The sequence below is a fragment of the Salvelinus fontinalis genome, chromosome 11 (genome assembly GCF_029448725.1).
Source record: "Salvelinus fontinalis isolate EN_2023a chromosome 11, ASM2944872v1, whole genome shotgun sequence".
NCBI classification, from domain to species: Eukaryota; Metazoa; Chordata; class Actinopteri; order Salmoniformes; family Salmonidae; genus Salvelinus; species Salvelinus fontinalis.
In genome coordinates, this window is record NC_074675.1 from 38,858,926 (window position 1) to 38,881,425 (window position 22,500).

At 45.3% G+C, this 22,500-nt stretch overlaps 2 protein-coding genes across 3 annotated transcripts in view; one reads left to right on the top strand and one right to left on the bottom strand.

Moving 5' to 3' along the window:
- ntn5 (netrin 5) overlaps positions 1-1,472 on the top strand; it is a 9,524-nt gene extending 8,052 nt beyond the window's left edge. The window contains exon 6 of the mRNA XM_055937124.1: positions 42-1,472. Within this exon, the coding sequence (XP_055793099.1) occupies positions 42-703 (662 nt within the window). The 3' untranslated portion in view covers positions 704-1,472. The remainder of the gene's footprint in view (positions 1-41) is intronic.
- Positions 1,473-6,106: 4,634 nt separating this feature from the next.
- Positions 6,107-22,500, bottom strand: part of si:dkey-33c9.6 (active breakpoint cluster region-related protein) — a 20,061-nt gene continuing 3,667 nt past the window's right edge. Inside the window, exons 9-22 of one of the 2 annotated variants that reach the window (XM_055938673.1) lie at positions 22,184-22,305; positions 21,711-21,867; positions 21,451-21,582; positions 20,911-20,986; positions 20,260-20,355; positions 17,633-17,707; positions 17,362-17,459; positions 16,826-16,936; positions 16,330-16,496; positions 8,818-8,957; positions 8,382-8,516; positions 8,120-8,225; positions 7,759-7,900; positions 6,107-6,956 (exon numbers count right to left, since the gene is read on the bottom strand). In XM_055938673.1, the coding sequence (XP_055794648.1) occupies positions 6,864-6,956; positions 7,759-7,900; positions 8,120-8,225; positions 8,382-8,516; positions 8,818-8,957; positions 16,330-16,496; positions 16,826-16,936; positions 17,362-17,459; positions 17,633-17,707; positions 20,260-20,355; positions 20,911-20,986; positions 21,451-21,582; positions 21,711-21,867; positions 22,184-22,305 (1,650 nt within the window). In that variant the 3' untranslated portion in view covers positions 6,107-6,863. Of the gene's footprint in view, positions 6,957-7,758; positions 7,901-8,081; positions 8,226-8,381; positions 8,517-8,817; positions 8,958-16,329; positions 16,497-16,825; positions 16,937-17,361; positions 17,460-17,632; positions 17,708-20,259; positions 20,356-20,910; positions 20,987-21,450; positions 21,583-21,710; positions 21,868-22,183; positions 22,306-22,500 lie in introns of those variants that run through there. The other variant, XM_055938674.1, reaches the window with a different exon arrangement.

Genomic DNA, 22,500 nt, shown 5'->3' on the forward strand with positions numbered 1-22,500 from the left:
TACAAAATTCAAGCAATTCCCTCTCTCTCTCTCTCCCCCAGTCCTGAAGCTACAGGTCAGAGGGATGGAGCGTTCAGGCCCCTGGTGGCAGTTCTCCGTCTGGATCCAGACCGTGTTCCGTACGAGTTCTTCCTCCCGTGTTCGTAGGGGCCCTCAGGCACTGTGGGTTCCCGACCGTGACCTTGGCTGCGGCTGCCCCGCCCTCCAGGTGGGCCGCACCTTCCTGCTGATCGGGGCCGAGGGGGGGAGGCGGAACTGGGGCCCCGAGGAGCGACGACTGGTCGCCGATAGATCCACACTGGCTCTCCAGTGGAGGGAGCACTGGAATCCCAAACTGAGAGGGTTCAGGGGGCAGGACAAGAGGGGCCGCTGCCCCCCAAAATTGCCCGGGGGTGGGGACCCTCATGGGGACCACTCGAAGCACCATTACTCAGAGTACACCCCACCTCACCTTGTGACAGAGAAAGAGACAGAGGTCAAGGTGCACCCACACAAACATTCACATTCACATACACCCTCAGACTCTGTGAAAGACATGGAAGAGGAGGCAGAGAACTCTGTGGCGTTGGACACAAACAACACTCATACACAGTCCTCCTCACACCACAGACCTGGACCATCACAATCCCAGGAACAGCAACAGGAGCAGACTCCATCCACCTCCACACCCAGTCTTGTATGTTCAACCCAGACCCCTGTCTGAAATGTAGGAGGAAGAAGAGAGAGAAAGATTAAGGGATGAAGAAATAAATAAATATTGTCAAATAGATGGGCTATACCCCTTTGCAGTTCTTCTCATAAGGAGAGGGGGGTGAGTGATGAATGGAGAAGGGAGAGAGGGAGCAAGTGGTCTCTGTCAGACTGTGTAAGCACTGGGTTTCCAATGTCCAGAAAAATGGAGGGATGATCAGTTGTTCCCGCCATCTTTCCCTTCAACTTCCAGTGAGGAGAAGAGAGAGGGAGCAGGTTGGTCATCGGTTCAGAAATCAAACATCCAGGTGCTTGAGCTGAAAACAGAATCATGGAGAAAAGGACTCAAACGTTGCCATTACAATGTTTTTCTACTGAATCGGCTTAGTATTGTTGAGAGTGAATGAACACTGTAAAAGTGGCAATTGGTGTTTTTATTGAATTACATAAAGTAAAATGTTTTCTTGAAAAAGTATCTGAATCGTATTTATGCTTAGAAATGTTTAGGTATATTTTAGGCAAGAATAGATCAAGGGTGCTTCGGGATGATCACGATTACAATAAATGTATAGTAAACTGACATACATATATTTATTTATGTCAATACAGTATGGGCAATATGTGTCCCAAAGTATACACTACTACTACTAATAATTGATTCAACTTTTCATTACTAAAATAATCTCAAAGCGCTTGAAAAAGCAAAAAAAACAAGAATCAAATAATACGGATATATGATATGATTGAGTAGGTTTGAAGGCGTCTCACCGACGCCTCGCCACCCCGCCTGTCGGACGTTGACTTCTCCATAGCCGTGGACTCTATAACACTCTACCTCACAAAATGACCTTAGAGATGAAAATAAAGGTGTTTTTCATGTAATATAGTACTGTACCAATACTGTCTACAACTGACTATCCTACTTTGTGCTCGTAACACCACTTCAGTTGAGAGTTCCTTTCAGTGGCACATACACAACATCGTGTCAAGTGACACAAACTTATGTTCACCGAGGCACATTTCCCATGGGTTGAGCGATGCAACCATAGTCTAAGAAACTGACACCAACGAACTGCCATTTAGAGGAACGTTGAGTCGCTCTAAGATAGAATATGACTCTCAGATAGAGCATGAATCCTACCACAGACATTTAGAACTAGAGATACACATCTAAAAAGCATTGGTCCAATGTGATGTCATGCGTTCTGTTTTGGTCTGGAAAATACGTATAGCACCCCAGCCCTGGGGAAAGGGTGAGCAGGGGCGAGGAGGGGAAGGGAGGAGGGGAAAATGGTTGAAGGGGTGAGGAGGGGAAGGGGTGAGGGGTATGAGTGAGGAGGGGAGGGAGTAAGAGTGAGGGGTGTGAGGAGGGAGACCGATGAGGGAGCTCCCAATTGTCAGTTGTCATGTTGTTCTTATAGCTTGGTATGGTTGATTGGTTGGCCCATGTTGTGATGTAGCCTGTGATTGGTTGACCCATGTTGTGATGCAGCCTGTGATTGGTTGGCCCATGTTATGATGTAGCCTGGGATTGGTTGACCCATGTTGTGATGTAGCCTGTGATTGGTTGACCCATGTTGTGATGTAGCCTGTGATTGGTTGACCCATGTTGTGATGTAGCCTGTGATTGGTTGGCCCATGTTATGATGTAGCCAGCCTGTGATTGGTTGTCCCATGTTGCGATGTAGCCTGTGATTGGTTGACCCATGTTGTGATGTAGCCTATAATTGGTTGGCCCGTGTTGTGATGTAGCCTGTGATTGGTTGGCCCATGTTGTGATGGAGCCTGTGATTGGTTGGCCCATGTTGTGATGGAGCCTGTGATTGAAAATAAAATGAGGAGAAAAATAGCCTCGCTGACTGATGACATCTCTAGGGTACCCCACACACAGAGGGAGGGGGAGTGTCTGTGGGTGTGTGGGTGTGGCTGTGTGTGCGTGCACGGAGAAGATGAGAGTGTGAATGCAAGACAGAGAGAAAGAAAAAGAGAGAGAGAGAGAGGGTTGGGGGAGAGAGAGAGGGTTGGGAGAGAGAGCGAGAGAGAGGGTTGGGAGAGAGAGAGAGCGAGAGAGAGAGAGAGAGAGAGAGAGAGAGAGCGAGAGAGAGAGAGAGAGAGAGAGAGAGAGAGAGAGAGATGCACCTGCTCTGTTTTTCCAGGAACACCTGTCAGCAGCCGTCTTCACAGTTGACCCCCTGACGACAGTGAGTTTGATCTGAAAACTCCCCCAGCACACACACACACACACACACACACACACACACACACACACACACACACACACACACACACACACACACACACACACACACACACACACACACACACACACACTTGAACGCTTACACACACATACACACACACTTACACACCCACACCCACACACACGCTAGTGACCTGCAAGCACTGAGAATACAACTACTGTAAGCCTACAGCATACAAGTTGTCTTATGGTTTATTCAGACAAGCTTTGCAATACAGTTTGTAAACCTTATGCAATTTGCTATTTACATATGTAATGCAAATACTGACAAAAAAATACAAAGCACACATGCATGAGGGACGGTAGCAAGTGTAAGTTTTGCCTCCACACATTCAGTACCAGTCAAAAGTTTGGACACACCTACTCATTCAAGGCTTTTTCTTAATTTAAAAAAATATATTTTCTACATCGTAGAATAATAGTAAAGACAATACATATATGAAATAATACATATGTAGTAACCAAAAAAGTTTTAAACAAATCAAAATATGTTTTATATTTCAATTTCTTCAAAGTAGCCACACTTTGCCTTGATGACAGCTTTGGACACTCTTGGCATTCTCTCAACCAGTTCCATGAGTTAGTCACCTGGAATGCATTTCAATTAGCAGGTGTGCCTTGTTAAAAGTTAATTTGTGGAATTTCTTTCCTTCTTAATGCGTTTTAGCCAATCACTTGTGTTTTAACAAGGTAGGGGTGGAATACAGAAGACAGCACTATTTGGTAAAAGACCACATCCGTATTAGGGCTAGAATAGCTCAAATAAGGTCAGAGGTCAGTCAATCCTGAAAATGTCACATCTTAACATTAACTGTTCAGAGGATACTGCTTGAATCAGGCCTTCATGGTCAAATTACTGCAAAGAAACCACTACTAAAGGACACCAATAAGAGGAAGAGACTTGGGCCAAGAAACACAAGCAATGGACATTAGACTGGTGGAAATCTGTTCTTTGGTCTTATGACTCCAAATTTGAGATTTTTGGTTCCCACTGTGAAGCATGGAGGAGGAGGGGTGATGGTGTGGGGGTACATTGCTGGTGACACTGTGATTTATTTTGAATTCAAGACACACTTAACCAGCATGGCTACCACAGCATTCTGCAGCGATCCGCCATCCCATCTGGTTTGCGCTTAGTGGGACAATCATCTGTTTTTCAACAAGACAATGACCCAACACACCTCCAGGCTATGTAAGGACTATTTGACCAAGAAGGAGAGTGATGGAGTGCTGCATCAGATGACCTGGCCTCCAACATCACCCGACCTCAAACTAATTGAGATGGTTTGGGATGAGTTGGACCGCAGAGTGAAGGAAAAGCAGCCAACAAGTGCTCAGCATATGTGGGAAATCCTTCAAGACTGTTGGAAAAGCATTCCAGGTGAAGCTGGTTGAGAGATTGCCAAGCGTGTGCAAACCTGTCATCAAGGCAAAGGGTGGCTACTTTGAAGAATCTCCCCCCCAAAATATTAATTTAACACTTTTTTGGTTACTACATGATTCCATATGTGTTATTTCATAGTTTTGATGTCTTCACTATTATTCTACAATATAGAAAATAGTAAAAAATAAAGAAAAAAACCTTGAATGAGTATGTGTATCCAAACTTTTGACTGGTACTATATGGACACACATATATACACACACAAATGGGAGGGATTAGCTGCTACATGGTGTTTGTGACTGCCTCAGTGTGTTGTCGAGAGGTGCCATGTTTACTGCCTGTGAGAGAGGCTTTTACGAGGCATGAGGTCTGCATCGCAGCCAGAGCCAAAGTTCAATTAGACCTCCTGCAAAATCTCTCCTATCTTCCCTTCTTATTTCCTCTTCCTCTCTCTCTATTTCTTTCTCTCTTCACCTGTCCTTTCTCTCCCTCTTTCATCCCTCAGTCTCTCTCTCTCACACACACACAAACACACACATCCTCAGAATCAAACACCCAAGTCGAAGTTCAACGAGCTGTGTGGCTCTTGCGCTTCCCCTCACACACACACACACACACACACACACACACACACACACACACACACACACACACACACACACACACACACACACACACACACACACACACACACACACACACACACACACACACACACACACACACACACACACACACACACACACACACACAGCTTCTGTTAACCTGAAAGGGAGAGGTCAATCCTTCTGATCCGCTGCCCGCATGCTTTCCATACGGACACGCTGCGGCCACGGCAACCCAAGTCCCCCCAGATTAGGACTAATCAAGCGTGCCTCGACTTTGGCCAACTCCTGCCCCTCGCACCCCTCCGCCTCTCTCTCCCACCCCTCCTCACTACCCTCTCTCTGCCCCCCAACTCACCCCTCTGACCACCAGGCTTCCTCTCTCTCTCTCTGGCCCCCAACCCACCCCTGTCCACCAGGCCCCCTCTCTCTCTACAGCTAGCTACAGGGGGTTACAAATACAGCACAGCTCACTTTCAGTGGCAATATATTTTTATGCGGTTACAACCTAGTTATATCCTTTGACTATAACAAAGTGACACACACAGGTGTTGTTCATTCATTCTGGGTTAATGCATGACATACTTTCGCCTTTGCTCTATCTAACCACCTCTACCTATCCTTAGCTTTGTCTATTGTACATTTGACCTCCCACCCTTCCACCCTAAAGATACTATATAGTCCTGTCTGTCCTCTGAAGCCTTTGGTCATGGATGTCTGTTCCCCTCTACTATTCAGACACAGCTTCTCCAGGCTCCAGCTCCATTGTGCTATGATGTGTTTGTAGTTTGCAATGGGAACCTTATTTTGGCAGTCGCAGGGTTAGTGGGGACAGGTGATTTATGACACCAGGGGCCATAGCGAGGGTTCCGCGTTTCTTTGTTTCCAGGCACGGTCTGGACGTTGTTATGGCAGGCAGGCACACACACACACATCTGACACCATGCAATGGGCTTCCCGAAACGCTCAGAGTCTGTGGGAATGTGTGGTGGGAGAGAGAGGGAGAAGGAGGAGAAAGGGTTGGGGGGTCCGGGCTAAGGATAGGTGGGATTAGGGATCAAAAGGCTGAGGGGGAGAGGTAACATTAGCCTACCCTGTCCAGGTGGTGTGAGAGTGGGGCCTGAAAAGGACCCCCCCCCTCCACAATTGGGGTGGGTGCGGTAGTGATGGTGTCAAATCAAATCAAACTTTATTTGTCACATGCGCAGAATACAACAAGTGTAGACTTTACCGTGAAATGCTTACTTACAAGCCCTTAACCAACAGTGTAGTTCAAAAATAAGAATATATTTACCAAGTAGGCTAAAATAAAAAGTAATAATAAAAAGTAACACAATAAGAATAAGAATAACGAGGTTATATACAGGGGGCACCAGTACTGAGTCAGTGTGCAGGGGTACAGGCTAGTTGTGTACCTGTAGGTGGGGTCGAAGTGACTATGCAAAGGTAACAAACAAACAGCGAGTAGCAGCAGTGTACAAGAGAGGGGGGGGGGGTCAATAAAAATTGTCCTGTGGTGATTTTTATGAATTATTCAGCAGTCTAGTGGCTTGGGAGTGTGTGTGCGTATGTGTGTGTGTGAACTCCGTCTAGTTGGATTTGAACCATAACTGATGGGATTTCAAGCTAGGGAGGCGACCCCCAACCTTTTTACAACATCTGCACTGTGTGACACACAGACCCACCCCAATCCCAACAACCCACCCCCAAATCTACTGTCTCCTGACACCCTCCCATGTGCATCCGCTGTCCATTTCTCTACCTCCTAGGACCTAGTACGTCATATAAAGTAAAGGACAGGTCTGTCAACCCAAATAAATACATTTAATCTTTACAGTGTCTGTAGTTTACAAGTCTTCTTTCTTTCTCCCCTGAGTTTCTGTTGGCCAACCGTGATGTTTCCAGGAGTTGGTTCACTTGTTGTCTAATCCTCCTCAGTGGTCGCTGTGTCATGTGGTATGCAGGTCTGGGCTGCTGGCAGGTTGTCACACTGCAGGTAGGAATACACAACCTGGACCTGTACACATAGAGGGACAGAGAAACATCATCTTTCGACGACTGTGTTTGAAATCAATGTGCTCTTTCAACCCCCCAAAAAATGATGCATCCTCCTTTCCTTAATATCAGGTAATCACTGATTTGACATTACTCGGTTAGTTAAAGCCATAGAGATAAGAAGGGAGGTAGGATGCATTGTCAAAGTACAATGAGTGTACAAGACATTAAGGACATCTTCCTAATATTGAGTTGTACCCCCTTTTTGCCCTCAGAACAGCATCAATTCGTCGGGGCGTGAGGTGTCGAAAGCATTCCACAAGGATACTGGCCCATGTTGACTCCAATGCTTCACACAGTTGTGTCAAGTTGGCTGGATATCCATTGGGTGGTGGACTATTCTTGATACACACGGGAAACTGTCGAGCATGAAAAACCCAGCAACGGTGCAGTTCTTGACACAAACTGGTGAGCCTGGCACCTACTACCATACCCCGTTCAAAGGCACTTAAATATTTTGTCTTGCCCATTCACCCTCTGAATGGCACACATACACAATCCATGCCTCCATTGTCTCAGGGCTTAAAAATCATTCTTTAGTCCGTCTCCTCCCCTTCATCTATACTGATTTGAAGTGGATTTAACAAGTGACATTAATAAGGGATCATAGCTTTCCCCTGGATTCACCTGGTCAGTGTATGTCATGGAAAGAGCAGGTGTTCTTTCATTGTATTAGAACAAAGGCTGATTCGTCACTATATTGTATTATAAAGGTAATCATTATTATTTCTCCACAGAGGCCCAGTTGAAATGCTATGACCAACCTGCACCACCACCTCCTGAGAAATGTCCACTGGCGGGCTGCTCTGCCCCAGAACAGCCACAGGGGGGCGCAGTAGACTGGGACCAAACACAGTGGCCAGGTTCATTAGAGGCATCTTGTTCACATCCTGTCTATCTGACACTCTGGAGAACGTGTGAGAGTATGACGTTATTTACAAAGATACACGCGGACAATACAATGGTACGCAATGTAAGGTCAGCATTACATGGATATGTTAATATTGTGATAAATGTGTCTGCTAAAAGACCGAATGTAAATAATAACATGTAATATGTTAATAGTATCATGTTTTTAGGAACATACTTAGTGCAAAACAAATATTGAGAAGAGGTGAGAGAGACCGTTTGAGGTGGTGGAGGAGGAACAGAAAGGTGTTTTGGTTGACGGAGGGACAGGACTGGAGCAGAGACAACATGGACACACTCCTGGAGCTCCGGTCTGGGATGTCTAACAGAGAGAAACAACACAGGTATTAGTGGAGAATTTGTGTGTGTGTGTGTGTGTGTGTGTGTGTGTGTGTGTGTGTGTGTGTGTGTGTGTGTGTGTGTGTGTGTGTGTGTGTGTGTGTGTGTGTGTGTGTGTGTGTGTGTGTGTGTGACATACCCAACGCCTTGGTGAAGCTCTGAAACAGCTCTGTAGGTATAAGGGGTTCCGGTAGCTCCCTGAAGTAGAGCTTCAGTATACCTGAGACAGCATTCACATCTACACACCTCAACCTGGACACTGCCTCACGCAGATCTAGCAGGGGATAGAGGGAGAGAAAGCGAGAAAGCGAGAAAGAGAGAGAGAGAGAGAGAGAGAGAGAGAGAGAGAGAGAGAGAGAGAGAGAGAAAGGAGGGATGGAGGGAGGGAGACATATAAGGGAGGGGGAGAGGGAAGAGGGAGATAGGGTGGAAAGAAAGGGAGCGGAAAGGGTGAGATGGTGGGAGTAAGCGAGAAAGAGAGAGAGAATGACAGAGGGAGTATAAATTGACATTAGACCACAACATACTTGAACTACAGACCTCCAGCCCCACCAAACACACACACACAGACTCACTGGTGTTGAAGGCAGTCTTGAGGTTGTTGATGTCACTGGTAGCTGCTGATAGCCTGTAGATGCCCACCTCCTCCATTCCTCTCCTCTCCACCTCCTCTACACAGCAACGCACCACATGTGGTACCAGGACTCCCTCCTGTCTGGAAGAGGACACACACACAAGACACACACGCCGGGTTGTGTTTCTACATACAGCACACACACACATTATATGCTATTGGCATCGTAGAAAGCGTGTCTTGGATGTTCATCTGGTGTTTTGAATTATTTAAATTTATCCTAGAGAAATGCAACATGCAATGCACACAACGGGCAATGACTCATTTAAATTCAGAGAAATGGAAAGCACAACCTGTGGTTTCTCTTTTCATGCCATTCTTGTCTTGCCACATGTGCTATTCTTATATTACAAGAAGTTACGGTCCATCAGAGTGGTTTCATTTCATCTTCCAAACACTATTAAACAGACAAGGAGACTAAGATTATTGAAGATTATTTTACAAATAAATGAGTTACAGTTTTTCTCAGTCGCTTTGGTGCATTGCTTTGATCAAAAGTGCAATTCTTGATACTACTTGTACAAATTCCAAATCATCTAGTCACTTGTGCACATCATTAAAGCAATTTCTTATTCCTTTGAACAAATTGCAATTGATAATGTACAAGTGTCAGCTTTTTTCCACATTATCAATTGCTCATGTCATGTTGATCAAAATATAGTAGATGGTTCTCTGTTGAATAGTCAAAACATCTAGGCATTAGTTCCTTGCATAAGTCATTACATGCCAAATTGTTGAACTATTTGTCATAAACTGTCAAGCATAGTTTTACACATTTCTATTAGACCTTTTGTACAAAAACGTGAATTGATGAATCGTGCAGGTGAAATTGACCCTCACTCATGAAGGAATGTAAAGTGTTGGTTCAACCAACAATCAACCAGTTGTCTAAATTGCTCAAAGGTGCATCTCATGAAGAATCAATTGGCAAGCATATATAGACAGACCACAACACAGAGTTGTAATTTTCCAATAATGGATGGACCAGGAAACGAACAGGGTCAACAGCCAAGAGGAGGAAGAAGAGGAGCAAGGATGCGTGGTGGAAGGCAAAACAGAGGAAGAGGCAGAAGAGGACATAGGCGCATATCTGATGACACAAGGGCCACTATTGTAGACCATGTTGTCAATCATGGCCTTACAATGGCTGAGGCGGGTCGAAGGGTGCAGCCGAATATTGGGAGATCAACCGTGTCCTCAATAGTTCAAACGTTTCGAAGAGAGAACAGGTATGTCCACCAATGTACAGTGCACTGTTACTGTATATAAGCAGTATACTGTATACTTCCTACAATGCTTCATATTACAGTAGTCCACTTGTATTTCACAGCATACAGAAATATACTCTATGCAGATACATACGGCACCTTACATGCACCCACCAGTATGTTTTACAGTAAAATGTGTGTTCGCATAGTTTTTGTCTGTGAAAGTGTGCGATGCATTACTGCATTTTTCCCCATGTAGGACTGCAAGATTACCTCAAACCGGTGGCAGAGGACGCCTTTTCACACCTCAACAGGAGGAGGCTATTTGCACCATGGTCCGAACAAACAATGCCATGAGACTCAGGGAAATACGGCCATTATAGAAGACAAGGATGTCTTTGAAAACATCCATACGGTTAGCATCTCAACCATCGACAGGGTGCTGCATAGAATGAGGACAGAGTTAAGGAGCTACGGTACCAGTATGTACAGGTAAAACATATATCTATGTAACTACTTTACAGCAACATTTTATAGTGAAACATAGTACAGTAAGCATAAACTGCACACATTTCCATTGCTGTGGAAGGAACATGCAATATATGTACATTTTATGTCTCTTCCTTACCAAAACAAATTCAACTGTGTTCTGGGATATAGCGTATAATGGAGTTGGAATCAAGTGAACCCTCTCACAACTTTGCATACGTGGATGAGGCTGGCTTCAACCTGACCAAATGCAGAAGGCGGGGTCGGAATATCATCGGTCACAGAGCTACTGTGGATTTGCCAGGCCAACGGGGAGGAAATATCAGCATGTGTGCTGCTATTTCGGAGCATAGTGTCCTAACCCATATCCCCCTTATAGGGCCATACAACACCCAGCATCTACTCAACTTTTTAGAGACTCTCTACAGGGCTCTGTTCCCTGATGATGAGAGGGGTCTGTTTAGAGAGGATTTGCCAAAGTATGTGGTCATTTGTGATAATGTGAGTTTCCATCGATCAAACAGCATAAGGCAATGGTTTGTGACCCACCAGAGGATGCTCATAGAATTCCTCCCACCTTATTTACCATTCCTTAACCCAATTGAGGAGTTATTTTCAGCATGGAGGTGGAAGGTGTACGATCGTCAGCCACACACACAGATGACCCTGCTGGCTGCAATGGATGCAGCATGTGAGGACATCACAGTAGACGCCTGCAGAGGATGGATAAGGCATTCCAAAAGATTCTTTCCACGTTGCATTGGAAGGGAAAATATCCGGTGTGATGTGGATGAGAATATGTGGGCCGACAGACAGGAACGTCTGGATGTGTAGAGACAGCACAGCAGTGCTGCGGGCAAAGTTGTGCCTTAGGGGTGGTTTCCTGTGTTTCTTTCTAATTTAGTTTTTTTTCCTTTGTGCCCCTTGGGTTGTCCAGTCTCTTTCAATCAATAACCCACATACAGTAATATGTAAATACAGTAGTACTGTTGAATTCATACATGCCATAGAAGTGCAGCCTTGTGCATTTTCAATACAGTAACTGTCATCCAAACTGTAGCCTAAGTTTACATCAGGTAATACTGTCAAAGTACACAGTTACATTGACAACATGCCTAAACATTTTGACGACCTTGTTCGTGAACAATAACTCAATGACTTATCATTCTGATGACACTGACATGATCATTGGCATGAATATTTACTTTGAGAGATGTACTAAGGATTTTTAGTGACTGACTAGCTTTAGAAACATGTATATTGCAGTTTGTACAAATTGTTCTGAGAAATGCACTTATTATTTTGCACATGTTAGGGATGATGTGACAAATGCACCAAAGCGACTGAGAAAAAAAAAGGAGAGGAAGTCACTTTAGAGCAGGGGTTCCAATCCGGCCCTCGGGTGGTATGATAAAAAAATATATATACATTTTTTTTTGAGGGGGGAGGAACAAACTCAATATACTTTAAAATAACTAAAGGCAAATGGAAACTGTAGAAATGATAATGGACCTACATTCAAAAAATTTCTTGACTCTGAACAGCTCGCTAATAATCACCGAAATGAAAGTTAAGTCAGGGAGTAATTGAAAAATAAAAAAACTATACGATTTTTTTTTTTTTAACTATGGATAGAGGACTATCTTTAGCAAATTTAATTGGGGGGAAATATAACCAATTTTCAGTTTGGCCCCCCGGACCTCATTGAAGACCGGGGAAAATTTGTTTGCCAGAATCATAAAACACGGGACGAGATGTTAAAACTGTCCATTGTGCCAATAGATGGTATGCACTCACATGAGATTTGCCGTGATGTTGACAGAGTGGCATGGGAGGTTTATTTCTTAGACTGGGTTAAGATGTCAATTTTGGGACAAATCCTCAGTAGTGTGCCTTTGAATCAGTGGGTGTTTCGGCCTTTAATCACTAAACACCCTGATCAAAGGTGGCCAGCTAAAGGATGATCAAGCCTTAGCTTGTGTCCCATGCCCAATTAAGATTTCCCACGGGACTATGCAAGGCAGGGGCGTCCTCTTCCCTGAGCCAGCCCTACAGCTGACCGCATAACTCATATGCCCTCCTCAAGTTGGAGGGATCTGAATTGGGTTCTCAGGTGGGGGTGGGGGGGTCATGAAGTTATAGCCCAGCAAGGGTCCTTCCGTTTGATCCAGATCCACTGGCTGCCTCTTTCAGCTGCTTGAGAAACTGCTCTGACGGTCTGCCGCAGAGCCTGTCCATGGATTCCAAGTTCTTTCAGCAACCTGATGGTGGAAGAAGCCACGAATCCTCTGCATCCCACTTCAACTGGCCAGACTTTTGCATTCTAGCCACGCTGAGTTGCGTCTGCTGCCAACTCTGTGTAACGCAGTTTCTTACGCTCGTAGGCCTCTTCAACAGAGTTTTCCCACGGGACTGTGAGCTCTATGATGTACATAGCCTTTCGTGAAGGGGACCAGAGTACCATGTCTGACCTAAGGTTGGTAGAAGCAATCTCAGGTGGAAAAATGAGTTGCTGGCTAATATCGACAAGCATCTTCCAGTCCCTGGCCATGCCTAGGTGTCCAGTTTCTGGCTTAGTAGGAGGATGCTTGGGCCTTTTCTGTCCCTCCCGGATGAATGTTGTTGTTTTGACGGGATTGCTTGTTTTTGGAGGTAATGAATTGGTTGCACTCCTCTTGGTCTCAAGTGCTGCAGCCAGGCTCTTGAGGACCTGAATGTGCCTCCAGGTGTAGTGGCCTTGTGAGAGGCTGGTCTTGCAACCTGTCATTATATGCCTGAGAGTCGCTGGAGCTGGGCAGAGGGGGCAGGTCGGGTCCTCGCCATACCATTGATGTATGTTTTTTGGTGATGGAAGCACATCATAAACAGCTCTTATGATGAAGCTGATTTTGCTTGCCTCCATTTGCCAAAGCTCACTCCAGTTGATCTTTCTCCTCTCCAGGCTTTCCCACCGCGTCCATTGCCCTTGTTTAGCAAGAGAGACAGCCTTTGCACTTCTTGCAGTCTCCTCCTGTCTGCGCACCTCCTCGACCACCAGCTTCCTGCGTTCAGATGTTGTTGCCTTATGGAACGTTGGTTTGCTTGCTGCCAGGCCAAAGCCTCCTCTTCCATGCTGGATATTCCCCACAATGTCTTGGTGTCTCAGGGCTGATGTTGCTTGCTGCACAGCCTTGGATGATGTCCATTTCCGTCCAGTTTGTAGGGGAGGTGCAGCCTTGCTAATGGTCTGGTCTTTGGAGTCCTTCAATGTCATCTGAAGTCTTACTTTAGAGCACTTGTACTCCTCCGTTAAACTTGTAAGAGGTAGTTCAAGGACCCCTTTGCCATAGAGGCCGATGTTACTCAGGCATCGTGGGACACCCAGCCATTTCTTCACGTATGAGGTAATGGTTCGCTCCATCTTCTCCACTGTTGTTATTGGGACCTCATAGACGGTGAGTGGCCACATTACCCGGGGAGAAGTCCAAACTGTAGGCACCAAAGCTTGAGCTTCCCAGGCAGTAGGGTCTTGTTGATGTTCTCAAGACCGTTGGCGATGTCCTGTCTTACTTGCTGCACTTGATCTTTATCCCGTAGGCTTTCGTTGTACCATCTACCCAGGCTCTTGACGGGTTGCTCATACACCGTTGGTATCGGGTCATCTCCAATGCAGAACCTCACATCTTTAAGCTGTCCCTTGACTATGGAGATACTTCGAGATTTGCTTGGCTTGATTTTCATCCGGGCCCACTTGATGTTATCATGCAGTTTTGCAAGTAGCCGCCTGGTGCATGCTGCAGTGGTGGTCAGTGTAGTCATGTCATCCATGTATGCTCGGATAGGTGGGAGACGGAGCCCTTCCTTAGTTTTCTCACCGCTGACCACCCATCTCGATGCCCTGATGATGACTTCCATAGTGAAGGCCAGAGGTGAAATTGTACAGCCTGCCATTATGCCCACTTCCAAGCGCTGCCATGTTGTTGTGAATCATGCAGTTTTGCAAGTAGCCGCCTGGTGCATGCTGCAGTGGTGGTCAGTGTAGTCATGTCATCCATGTATGCTCGGATAGGTGGGAGACGGAGCCCTTCCTTAGTTTTCTCACCTCTGACCACCCATCTCGATGCCCTGATGATGACTTCCATAGTGAAGGCCAGAGGTGAAATTGTACAGCCTGCCATTATGCCCACTTCCAAGCGCTGCCATGTTGTTGTGAAGTCAGGTGTTGTGAAACACAATTGCAGGTCTTGGAAATAGGCCTTTACCAGTGTAGTGATGGGTTCTGGTACGTGGAAAAAGTTGAAGGATTCCCAGAGGAGTTCATAGGGAACTGAGCCAAAGGCATTGGCCAGATCGAGCAAGATGACATAGAGGTCTCTCTTGTCCTTCTTAGCTGTTTGGATCTGGTGCCAAATCATACTAGTATGTTCCAGGCAACCAGAGAAACCAGGAATGCCTGCTTTCTGTACAAATGTATCAATGTACTTGTTCCTTTCCAGGTAAGTGGACAGCCTCTGTGCTATTATACTGAAAAAGATCTTCCCTTCGACGTTGAGAAGGGAGATTGGTCGGAATTGACTGATGTCTGTCGCATCCTTCTATTTCGGGATTAGCACACCACCAGCCCTTCGCCATGCCTTTGGTATTATTTCCTTCTACCACACTATCCTCATGAGCCTCCAAAGAAAGAGTAGAACATCCGGGGCGTTCTTGTAGAGCTTATATGGTACTCCATTAGGCCCAGGAGCCGAGGCCGCTCTTGCTCGTCGGACAACGTTCTCTACTTCCTTCCATTTTGGAGGGTCCGTGTCCAGATTGAATTCTGGTGGTTGAATAGGTGGGATGTCATGTGGGATGATTATCTGCTCATGCCTTTTCGTGTCCTGGTGGACCTTTTCCAGATGTTCTTCCAGTTGTGGCTTTGGAGTTTTTAGGATTCCGCACTTTTCCTTTGCGAAGAGTTCTTTGACAAACTTAAAGGGGTTTTTATAGAACCGTGTTCTTGAGTGTTCCTTCTTCCTACGAGGTTTCCTTAAGTTTTCCGCTCTTCGCAAGGTTGCCAGCCGACATTTGATGTCTGCTTGGAGTAGCATGAGACCTTCTCTCTCTGCATCAGAGGCCTTCTTCCACTGCTGCTTTCTCAGCTGCCTTCTCTCTCTGACAAGTATCTCGATCTCTTGCTGCCTCCTAGATTTGGCTGGCGCGGGTGGTGTCTTGCCACTTCTCCTTTCGTTTACTCCAAAGCGCTCTTCTCCGTAGTGGTAGATAATGTCTCCCATGCTTTCAAGCTTTTTCTCTGCTGTTCCTACCTGTTGTTCCAAGATCTTTGTCAGGTCGTTGTTGATTATTTCCCACTCTCTCTTTTCAACAGCTTTGGGCCACTTCACACTCGGTCTGTGCCCTTTGACCTTTTCCTCTTTTAGAGGTCTCTGTGGTTGGGTGAGTTCATCCACCGGCATTTCTGTGCTTGTGTTATCCTCCTCCGTTACAGGGGTGCTGATGCTCTGCGAACTTTGGTTTGCGTCCCATCGCTGTGCTTCATTCGACTGATTTGACTGGCATTTTAACAACTTACAGGACCAATTTGAGTGCCTTGCTCAAGGACATTTTTCACCTCGTCTGCGCATGGATTTGAACCAGCCACCTTTTGGTTACTGGCCTAACGCTCTTAACCACTAGGCTACCTGCCGCTGCTTTAGAGTATTGAGATGCACCCAGTGGGCCAAAATCTCCCGTCCTTAAAGCTCATTGGACTATTTGTAATGATTGACAGGACTCACTGTGCCACAGCTCCAATGGGCATGCAGAAGATGCGCTGTTGCTGGGCGGGGGCCAGACTGGGCCGGTCTAGAGGGTGAGGGTAGTACTTTAGAGACAGAGTCACAACCACCTGGCCTAGAGATACGGTCTGTCTCCTCCATCGCTTCTGTAGGAGGGCTGGGTCCAGCTAGAACACATACACATGAACAGGTGAACACAGGCGTACGCACACATGCACACACAGCACAGGACGCTGATGAGGGGAGGACGGCTCATAATAATGAAGTGGAATGAACTGAATGGAATGGCATCAAACACAAGGAAACCATGTGCTCGATACCATTCCAATCCAGCCATTACTATGAGCCTGTCCTCCCCAATTAAGGTGCCACTAGCTGCCTGTGACACACAGTCTACACCTTTAAACAGATGGAAACACACACACACACACACACCTTCTAAACATGGGAGTACAGATACTGATACACACATCTAGGCACAGATGCAGACACACACCTGCATGGAGGTCTTGCCAAGGACTCGGCCCTCACAGCTCTTTCCTACCTCTGGCTGTAACACAACCAGCACCCTGAGGTTCTGAGCCCCATCCACCTGGAATGAGAACTCCTGAGGACAAACACAAGCCACTGTCAAAGAGGAGTATTGATGATGTACGGGTAGCATGACTAAGTTCAAATGCGGCATAGGCAAGATGCAATAGATGGTGTAGAATACAGTATATACACATATGAGATGAATAATGTGGGGTATGTAAACATGATTAAAGTGCCGTTATTTAAAGTGACTAGTGATACCTCTATTAAGTCCATTTATTTAAGTGGCCAGAGATTTGAGTCTGCATGTTGGCAGCAGCCTCTCTATGTTAGTGATGCCTGTTTAACAGTCTGGTGGCCTTGAGATAGAGGCTGTTTCATGTCCTACACAGTTACACACAACAATAAACAGTAGCAGCCTCCCTGAATACCCCGGGTCTCGGGTATTCAGGTACAGGTGGATCCGTGAAGACATCTAGCCTGGGTACAGCATCTTACCTGGTCCCAGTGAGGGCTGAGGCTGCTGACAGAGGAATGGGTCTGGGCTTGGCTCTCATAGAACTCAAAGCCATCCACCTCCACACACACATATACACCTAGGAGGGAGTAGTGAGACAGTCTGTTTAAAGAGCTTATTGGTTTGTGTTACAGTGTAGTATGAGGGTAGAGTACACTGTATGTATGTACTGTGTCTGGGTAAGATATAAACACTGTGGTATGCATTTGGATAGTGTTCGATATATGGTAGATATAGTGTGCGGATACTCACTGGCTGGCTGTTGTAATCCACAGGCAGAGTGAATGGCTACACTGAGAGTCCCACATAGAGAATCCTCCTCACTTTCTGAGAGGGAGAGACAGAGAGAGAGAGAGACAGAGAGAGAGAGACAGCGAGAGAGAGACAGAGAGAGACAGACAGATAGAGAGAGACAGAGAGAGAGAGAGACAGAGCAAGAGAGAGAGAGACAGAGAGATAGAGAGAGAGAGAGAGAGAGATAGAGAGACAGATAGAGAGAGACAGAGAGAGACAGAGAGACAGAGAGAGAGAGACAGATAGAGAGAGACAGAGAGAGACAGATAGAGAGACAGAGAGAGAGAGACAGAGAGAGAGAGACAGAGCGAGAGAGACAGAGCGAGAGAGAGAGACAGAGAGAGACAGAGAGAGAGAGACAGAGCGAGAGGCAGTCATACAGAAGAACAGCTCCTGGCTGGTTATAATTTTCTGGTTGTTAAGAGTGAGATTAACAAAATTAAATTAGCAAAATATATCTTGGTAATCAAATTGTACAACTGAAGATCAACACAGGAGGAAAAGATTGACAGAGTGTGAGTTGAAAAAGCAATCTTAATCGTGCAGAATAGCTCAATTCAAATTTTACTGGCTAGCTCCAACTGTTTACTGGTGGTAACCATAGCAACATGGCCACTGAGGCAGTGCTAGTAGCACCAGCAGCAGCAGAGACTGAGAGACCCCTTTTTTTTAAACACAGAGCTTCTCCGGGACCAGATCAACCAGCCACACATTCACAGCCCAGTAAGCTGTACAAAATCAGAAGTTCATGCAGATGGGCTCAGAAGAGGACAGAAGAATACCAGAAAGCAACAAGTAACCAAAAAATCTAAACACTCTTAGATAACTTTCTGGATACCACATCCACTCACTGTAAAGAAGGCATCAATCTAGCTAAAAAAAAACATCAACAATATATTCAGGCAAACGGCAAAATAAGCACAACTCAAATGGATAAAAAACAAACCCCAAAAACTGTTTTGATGCAGATTGTAAAATGCTAAGAATATTTTTTTGAACACTATCAAACCAAAAGCACAGAGACCCAAATAATGGTAAAATACGCCTTCATTACTGTGAGACTTTAAAACTCTATTAACGTACACTCAGAACCAAAAAAGCACAGTAAAACAGCAAGCAGCTGACACTAATTGAGTAATCCATTAACACAAACAACTTCTGGCAAAATTGTAAAAACCAAAATAAATCAAACCTAGAAGAATTAGCGATACAAAATGGTCACATATGTAAAACTCATTTTAAAACACTCTACAACACCGTTCAAATTGTTGCAAACGCAGAACAATGCCAAATTCATGAGAAGTTGAATGGATTAGAAAAAGCTATAAAGGCCAATCAAAATCCATTGGAGTCCCCAATTACTGACCAGGAGCTCTATAAGAAACTTCAGGCCCTCAAATTTAAAAAAGCATGGGGACCTGATGGCATCCTAAATGAGATGCTCAAATTCACTAGTGCAAAATTTCAATTGGCTATATTAAAACTGTTTAATTTGATCCAGAGTGTAGGTTATTTCCCTGACATCTGGAATCAGGGACTCATAACTCCAATATTTAAGAACGGAGACAAAATTCACCCTAATAATTAGAGGCATTTTTTTAACAGTAACCTGGGGAAGGTTTTCTGTAGTATTATAAATGTAAGAGTTCTAAACTTCCTTAATAAGCACAATGTCTTGAGTAAAGGGCTAATTGGATTTATACCAAAACATAGTACGACCGATCATATTTACACCCTACACACCCTGATAGATAAACACGTCCACCAAAATAATACCAAAACATTTGCTTGCTTTATCAACTTCCAAAAAGCATTTGATTCTATTTGGCATACAGGACTGTTCTACAAAGTTATTGAAAGTGTTGTAGGGCGTAAAACATATGACCTAATTAAATCAATATGGCAATATGTGCAGCATCAAAATTGGCAAGAAAATAACAGAATTCTTTAACCATGGGCAGGGCCTTCGCCAGGGTTGCAATCTGAGCCCTGCACTCTTCAATATTTAAATCAACAAATTGGCCACTATTCTAGAAAAATCCTCAGCCCTTGGATTTAGTTTCCACTATTCATAGGTTAAATGCCAGCTTTTCGCTGATGACCCGTGCCTGCTGTCACCCACTGCCCATGGCTTACAGCAGAGCCTGGACCTGCTAGAGCAGTACGGCCAGACCTGGGCCCTGGTAGTAAACGCCAAAAATACAAAAATAATGATTTTCAAGAGAAGATCCAAATCTCAAGGAATTAGACCAAAGTTCTCAATTGGTACAAAATATATAGAGTACTGCACACAGTACAATTAATTAAGTTTAAAAATAAGCTCAACTGGACACCTAAATGAGACAGTGAATTAACTGAAAGAGAAAGCACGCAGGGCATTCTGCGCCATTAAAAAACGAATTCAAATTGAAATACTTATAAAAATTGGGCTAAAACGAATTGAATGTGTCATCGAACCAATTGCACTTTATGAGAGAGAGCAACAGAGAGTGAGTGAGGGGGTGAAATGTAGAGTATGGTAGATAAAGAGAGAGTAAGTGAACGGAAGTGATCATGAGAAAGGTGTGTCTGGAACGATGTCTCACGAGGCAGTATGCTGTGTAGGGGAGGCTGTTGGGTCATTCTCAGTTTGACACAGGAGCTGGTCAAGGTGAGCAGATCTGGAGGAACCGTTTCTATGTCTGAGAAATAACACACGCACACACACATCATAGACCACTTGAATGACATACTGTGCAACAAACTACAACCATTGATGTCCTGTGTCACTCACTCACTTACTCATTCCCTCATTAACTCACTTATTCACATACAGTACACACTTAATCACTCATACACCATTCACTCACTCCCTCAGTCACTCACTCAGTCACTCACTCATTCACTCATTAACTCACTCGCATATAGTACCCACTTAATCACTCATACACCAATCACTCACTCCCTCACTCCCTCATTAACTAATTCACTCATACACCTTCTCACTCATTCACTCAATCACTCACTCTCTCACACTCAATCACTCACACTCACACTCACATACTTACACAATTTCTCACTCACTCACTCACTCACTCACTCACTCACTCACTCACTCACTCACTCACTCACTCACTCACTCACTCACTCACTCACTCATTAACTAATTCACTCACACATCTTCTCACTCACTCACTCACTCACTCGATCACTCAGTCCCTCACTCACACACCTACACACACTACCCTCTCACTCACTATCTCCGGTGAGTTTGTGGATGGCCTCTCTCCACTCCTCTAGTTCATACAGAGATGACATCACCAGAGTGTGGCTCTGAAAAATAACGCACACAGAGGGGGATGTATGTGCATGAGGGTTTAAGTGTGTGTGTGTGTGTGTGTGTGTGTGTGTGTGTGTGTGTGTGTGTGTCTTTTTGGTTTTACTATCCATGTGGGGACCAGATGTCCTCACAAGGATAGTAAAACAAGGAAAATTCAGACAAGTGGAGACATTTCGCTGGTCCCCCACAACCAAAAAGGCTATTTTAGGCTTAGGGGTTAGGGTTAGAATTAGGGTTAGGGTTAGAATTACGGTTAGGGATTAAATTTAGGGTTATGGTTAGGGTTAAGGGCTAAGGTTAAAGCAAGGGTTAGGTTTAGGGTTAGGGGTTAGAGGAAATAGTATTTTGAATGGAAATCAATTGCTTGGTCCCCACAAGGATTGTAAAACAAATGTGTGTGTGTGTGTGTGTGTGTGTGTGTGTGTGTGTGTGTGTGTGTGTGTGTGTGTGTGTGTACCTTGCCGCTGGGGCTGTGTAGTTCCAGGGTGAGGAAGGGAGAGTGTGTGAGAAACATCAGTTCAAGCTGCTCCATCTTCTTCCTGCCTCGCTCTGTAGTTCGAGTGGCCAATGACTTCAGTGGGACAGGCTTCTGTAGGACACACACACACAAAGTTAATATTTGAAATCGGATTACTTTACAGAGTAATGGTTCTATTGGATAATACACACACTCACACTCACACTCACACTCACACTCACACACATATAAAGACTCACCATGATCTGTCGCAGTTCGTGTCTGAGGACGTACATCTTAGCTCTCATGGTGTGAATGCGCTGGTGTGTGTCTGTGGTGCGCTCCCTCTCTGGTCCCCAGTGGAGTTTCAGTCCAGCTAGAGGCAGGTACCAACAGAATCTGTACTGGGCCTGCTTACTGGGAGATAGGACACACACGCACACAGGCACGCACGCACGCACGCACACACACACGCACGCACGCACACGCGCACGCGCACGCGCACGCGCACACACACACACACACACACACACACACACACACACACACACACACACACACACACACACACACACACACACACACACACACACACACACACACGAACACACACACACACACACACAAATGAACAAACACATGGACAAATGCATGCACACACATTCTGTGTGATTTAAAAAAAAGAAAGTCTCTTGATAAACTTCAACACAGACATTCTGGACCTGTCACTCACCCTTGGGCCCCGCCCTTGAGTTTGGTGCACAGCAGCAGGTCAGTGTACAGGAAGAGATGGCAAAGGTTACGCCCCCCCTCACACACATCCACCACGAAGCCATCACGCATCAGCTGACGCCGCTGCAACACACACACACACATACAGCGATGGTTATGATATGGTGTGTGAAACTATTTGAGGGTGTGTCGTTAAAGTAGGTGCGTGTGTCCGTGTGTGTGCATCATAAGGGTGTGTGCACTGCGCATCGTAAGTGTGTGTGAAAGTGCGTGGATCTACGTCTGTCTGTGTGTGTGTGTGTGTGTGTGTGTGTGTGT